Source organism: Antechinus flavipes, chromosome 3, assembly GCF_016432865.1.
Source record: "Antechinus flavipes isolate AdamAnt ecotype Samford, QLD, Australia chromosome 3, AdamAnt_v2, whole genome shotgun sequence".
NCBI lineage: Eukaryota > Metazoa > Chordata > Mammalia > Dasyuromorphia > Dasyuridae > Antechinus > Antechinus flavipes.
Genome location: NC_067400.1, coordinates 539,743,934 through 539,749,933, shown reverse-complemented (window position 1 = coordinate 539,749,933; position 6,000 = coordinate 539,743,934). Strand labels below are relative to the sequence as shown.

The 6,000-nt window shown below is 38.5% G+C and overlaps 1 protein-coding gene across 2 annotated transcripts in view; it reads left to right on the top strand.

Moving 5' to 3' along the window:
• Positions 1-529: 529 nt before the first annotated feature.
• HTR2A (5-hydroxytryptamine receptor 2A) overlaps positions 530-6,000 on the top strand; it is a 54,015-nt gene continuing 48,544 nt past the window's right edge. Inside the window, exons 1-3 of one of the 2 annotated variants that reach the window (XM_051987318.1) lie at positions 530-911; positions 1,707-2,126; positions 4,171-4,371. In XM_051987318.1, the coding sequence (XP_051843278.1) occupies positions 1,715-2,126; positions 4,171-4,371 (613 nt within the window). In that variant the 5' untranslated portion in view covers positions 530-911; positions 1,707-1,714. Of the gene's footprint in view, positions 912-1,701; positions 2,127-4,170; positions 4,372-6,000 lie in introns of both variants that reach the window. The other variant, XM_051987319.1, reaches the window with a different exon arrangement.

The window sequence follows — 6,000 nt, the reverse complement described above, 5'->3', positions numbered from 1 at the left end:
TTTTCTCAGAAAAATGCTATACCATTTTCACTAATGATCAGGAGACCATTTTGTTAATTCTCTTTCCAGATAGTGTAGATCTCTGTGGGAGAAATACTAGCTGAATTTGATAGAAATAAATTCTTCACAACAAATGGAAATAAAACTAATCATTTAGCTGGATTATATAGCTATTTGATTATTCTGAGGTAATTTAGTTATTTTATATAAGGTTATCATAAAAGATGAAGTCTTTTGATTTATGTAATTTTCTAAATACAAGTCATTTTCTTAGTTTTATTTGCCTTTTCCCTTCAACCTTCACCCTACAAAATATCAAGCATTGCATACTTGCAGGGCAGAGAATCTTTACAAATGGCAATCTTTAGTGTTTATCTTTTTTAAAAAACTGGCTCTCCAAAAATAACATGTAGTAAAAAAAAAAAAAAAAAAAAAACACTTCTATTTGGTCTGCCCTCCTTTTCTGTTGCTACCTTGCAATTTGTGACATCTAAATAGTGGGAGGTCTGATGAACTGAACTAGACAGGCTGCTAGGAATTCCATTCCTGTTGAAATCCGCGATCCCTTGGTGGAGACAGCTCCTTTCACTTGGTGTGATTTCTTCTGTGTGACTTTGCAAGGGGCTCTGGTATTACTGCTAAATGTATGGCTCACAGAGGGAACAGCACAAGGCAAAAGGAAGCAAACTGACTGGCTCACAGACGGGAAAGAGAGAGGAGCCCACAGCACAGCCACTGGCTTCCCTCTAACATGCAATTTTGAAGTCAGCAAAACTGAAATCAAATTACCATCATATTGTGTGGGTGAAGGATTAAAAAGAGGAGACTACCGACTGGCTTAATGAGGATGAAGGATCCAGTAAGTCAAAGAACAACCAAGTACATCTAATGTCTGGACTCTGAAGCCTCATGTAAGTTTTCATTATGCTCTGTATTGCTGAAAACTATTTTTAGTGCTATGTTATTTGCCTTCCAGTGTGAAGCTGTGCTTGGCTAAAAGGCAGTCATTACAATTAGTATTTCTAGTGTGGCCAATTGCCTTGTAATCGGTACCGGAGACTTTCTTTTTTTTTTTTTTTTTCTTTTGTATATGGAAAGGCATAGTCCATGCTGAAATTGCCAATAGAAGTCTGTGGCAATCCAGTTTAATATGGCATGAGAACTACAATCAAAAATATATCCAATTACAATGAGGGTAACACTGGATGTATTTTTCATTAATAGGTTTAAGGTAGAAAATACAGAGCCTTGTTCTGGGGGACTGCAAGCTATGTTAATAAAACTGTGTTTAATATAGTGCACTCAACAGTATCAACAGAATAAGATGTAGCTAATGAGGGAGCCTGGGTAGTTACAAAACTTTTTTGCTCAAAGCATATTTTTCTGCCTGAATTCTCACTTTCCATTTTACAAACTCATTCTGCTTTGTAACCTTGTTAAAAGGGAACGCACACACACACAAAATAGATCTCTTAGTGGATTTGATTTGGGACTGTAGAGGAAAAAATCACAACCACATACTTCTGTCATTCCAATCAGTTCTTTAAATATTTCTTTAATGATGAAGGGGGTGGGTCAAATCAATCCACTGCCAAAGCCCATTACTTTAGGTTTACATAGTGTGGAGATAAAAAGATGGATGAATGATGGCCAGAGGTTATAACTTGCTAATTTGTTTTTTCACATTTCCTCTTTGCAAAGTTCAGGCTGAGAAATGGATATTCTCGTGGAAGAGGATAGCTCTGTGACCCCAACTACAAACTCCTTAATACAATTAAATCCTGATAGGAGACTCTACAAATCTGATTTCCTCTCTGGGGAGAATAACACTTCTGATGCACTGAACTGGACTGTGGACGCTGAAAATGGCACAAACTTCTCCTGTGAAGGTGGCCTTGCGCCCCCGTGTTACTCCTTACTTCATTTCCCAGAGAAAAACTGGCCCGCATTGCTGACAGCTATAGTGATTGTTCTCACCATTGCCGGAAACATACTTGTCATCATGGCAGTCACACTGGAGAAGAAACTGCAGAATGCCACCAATTACTTTCTGATGTCACTTGCCATTGCTGATATGCTGCTGGGCTTCCTGGTGATGCCAGTGTCAACATTAACCATCTTGTATGGTGAGTGTTTCTTGTGTTCCCTGATGCACACTCACTCACATGCTGGTCATGAAGGGTGTGTGTATATATGGGATCCAATATGAATCAAAGAAAAACAGAGAAATAATAGTCATGTTTAAGAACCATCTTTCTCATGTTCTGGTAGTTCAGAAAACATTAATTAATGTGGATGTTAGGTCATATGGGAAGGGGAAGACAGTTACCATGAAAAAAGTCAGAGTATCAATGTTTAGGGATAAGTATGTATAATTTCTTCCTAACTCGTCTAAGTTTTAATGCTTCTAAACCAGTATTTGTTTTGTATTGGTCCCAATGCTATCATAAAACAATGACTTATGGTTTACCTCTCATTAGGAATCTGTTTGATTTCTGGTCTTTCAGATTCTTCCCCAGAAAACATCACTGATAGAAGAGCTTTATCTTTGTCACCCAGTTTTTTGCGCTTCTAATGTAGCAAAGCTTTCCAATTACTCTGGAACATTTGCAGAGCAAACGTTAATGGTGCAGTGAGCTCTGCGTTAAAATATGCAAATGTCTATTAGAATAAAATTAATTACTCCCGTTTTTAATCATTTTCTCCCTGGAAGTTTTTTGACTGTGCACTTTTCAATGACATCATCAGCCATTCAAATATGTGTGCACATATTAAAACATAAAATATGCAGTGGTTAATTGTAATGAAGGTAGATAAGGATTCACAGCATTGAAACAGTCAAATAAACCTATTTGTGAAGTCTGCAAACATTTGGACTACTTCTGCTGGGAGAGTGTATGATACCCTATAAATCTACAACTAGGTTTAAATAAATAAAAATATTTCAGGCAGCTGACACACACAAACTGACAGCCAAATAAAGGTGAAAGAGAGAAGTTGCGGAGTTCCCAATTAGAGGCGTTTTCTGGACAATTTTTAGGACACAACTGGGATAAAAAATCAGCTTGAGAAATAGGGAGCAGAGGAAGTGAAGGGGCCAGCCTGCACACTAAAAGTCTTAAAGTTCACTTTGCAGCCGGGCGGACACCCCCGGACAACAGCAAGAAATGAACGTTGTCTTTCTACCGCACCCCACTCCAAGGTGAACACCAGAGCCTGGAGGTTAGTCTAGAAAGTACAGAGGGAGAGAAGGAGAAAAAGAGAGAAGGAACCGGTTTTGGATGAGTGAAGAGCAGGCGCTGGGGGTAGGAGTGGGGAGATCCGGAACGCGCCCCGAGAAATCAACGTGATTTGTAAGAATAAGTAGCTAGCTACACTTTCTAAGTAAATGAGTCGAGAGCCGGGAACAGGTCGTCACTTGAGAGGACAGCAGCGCCCCTTGGTGGTCTTAAGCTGACAATTCTTTCCCTCCGCTCTTTCCAACACTTGAAGCTGTGGTGAATTCCGGGCTGGATACTTTTCACCCAGTTACGTTCCGCCTTCTTTGGGGGTGTCACTTAGCGGACTGAAAGACCCTTTTTAAAGTTCCAATCTCCACTGCAAAGGTTCCTAAGTCCCTACTGCTTAGGAAACTGCCACGGCAAATCGGCTTAATGTGGTTTCCTTAACAGACACCAACAACCCTCCTATCTAGATTCGGGCTATTTGCCCAAAAAACCTCAGCAGAAGTCCACCAGTTAAGCTGGCGTCCTATATAAGACGTTTCCCTACGTTTCCGAGCATTCGCGCAAGCACTTTCACGAGAGTATTTTTACACTGGGGAGAGTTTCTGAATATATTTCTGGTCTATCATGAGGTATGTAATCTCATGATAGGTTATAAAAGCAGTCATTGCAATTTTGCACCTCACACAGAAACCTAACGCCTTTCCCAAGCCTCAACATGACTTCTAGAATTGTTAATATGAATGAAACCATTAATAATTGGGTAAAATCACCTGATAAAATTGATTTAAGCAATTTAGCTTAAAAAAATCTTTCATACTCCCATACACTTTGAATAACAGAGAAGGCAAGTTTTAGAGTGTACAAGCACCTAGTAAACATATAAATGTTGTGGATTGCAGAAAGCTGTTGCCCCACTCATGCTGACTCTTTTTTGTTATTGTAGGCTACAAATGGCCCTTGCCCACAAAACTCTGTGCAGTCTGGATTTATTTGGATGTGCTTTTCTCCACTGCCTCCATCATGCATCTCTGTGCAATCTCCTTGGACCGCTATATTGCTATTCGGAACCCCATTCACCACAGTCGCTTTAACTCAAGAGCTAAGGCATTTTTAAAAATAATTGCTGTTTGGACCATATCAGTAGGTAAGTGAGAATATTCTTGCATCTATCTCCAAGCTGCAGTTCTCTGCTTTGCCAGAACATTTGATACACTGGTTGCCCTTTTTAAAAACGACATTCAAAATGCATAGTTTGGTTTGCTATATAATGGAATAATATCAGGACTTCCAAAATGTTGGGAATATATAGCAGGACATTCAACACAATTCAATTCTTCAGGCATTTATTAAGTGCTTTTATATTTCAGGGAGTACTGTGCTAGACACAGGGATTACAAACAACAAAACAATTCTTGCCCTCAAGAAGATTAAATTCTACTGGTAGACTTAAATATACTACATAAGGAAGAATCTCTTAATGAGAAGCAGCATGGGATGGTAAATTCCTGAAAGGCAGGAAGCCCTGATTTCAAGTCTTGCCTCTGAAATACCTTGACTGTGTGATCCTGGATAGTTATTTAATCTCTTAATGCCCCTGAGCAAAATTTCAGAACAATTGCTGATTTATACTGAAAGAAAGAATTTCTTCATGGGGAGTTGCTGCCTAGACTGAAGAAATCATTTTCAGGTCTGGAGATCAGACAGATGGATGGACAGATAGAACTAAATTTATATTCTCCATGTCAACATATGTACATAGATATAGTTGTACATATTATATACATAAGTATTCAAACATACATACATATGCCATAAACTCTTCATCATATTCCTCCAATTTACAACTCCAAACTATAAGTACTCACAAGGACCAAATCAAAAAGATACTCAACATCTGCTAAGCATCCATGATGTTCAAAGTGCTGTTAATAGTAGTTCTAGCCTAAGAATAAGCTCTGACAATGGCTAGAAGGGGTGGGATTGGAGTGAGGTGTTGGGGCTGAGTCAAACATCCCCTCCAGCCACATACCCCATGCATCTGAGTGTTTCTGTTTACCTTCTGATTACACACCACACATCAGAGGTTTTTAAGAGCACCACATTTGCCAGGATGATCTCACGTATTTACAGGAGACTAGCCTTGATCATCCATCATAACTGGATGTCCAGAAAAGGAAAAGCTTATGGTTATCAGTCATTTGTTGCTGACAGATACCTTCTCAGCATGTTTAGCTTTTAGCTAAGGATTTCTTGAAATTAATTTGTTTTAGAATGACAAAATGTGTCAATGGGTGATGTTGCATCTTTCCTGGAGTGACTGTGTGTATGGACTAAAGAAATAGTCAATTTTAGTCTAAGAAGAGAAATAAGCTCTAGCTTACATGGCTGTAATCTAAAATAAATTAAACCAAGGATCTAATGAAAATCAGGCAATGAGTTAAAATAAATTGAATGCAATCAAACTTTTTTCTTCTTCCTCTTTTGTTTGGTTTTCATGGGTATAAATAAAACTTACATTGCTATAGCACATTTTAACTTTTGCAAAGCTTTTTCTGTTCATATATATACTGAGAATTAGACTTAGTTACGTATGTTCATCATTTGACAGGATTGAAAAGTGAAGCATGGGGAAAAGCAATATGATGCAGTGGGATAAACTGGGAATTTGTTGGCTAAGATCCTAGGTTCAAATCTTGACTCTGGCACTTACTATGTACATATTCATGGGCTCTGATTGGAGTCTTGATCTTGGGCCTAACATCATTTAAGTTCC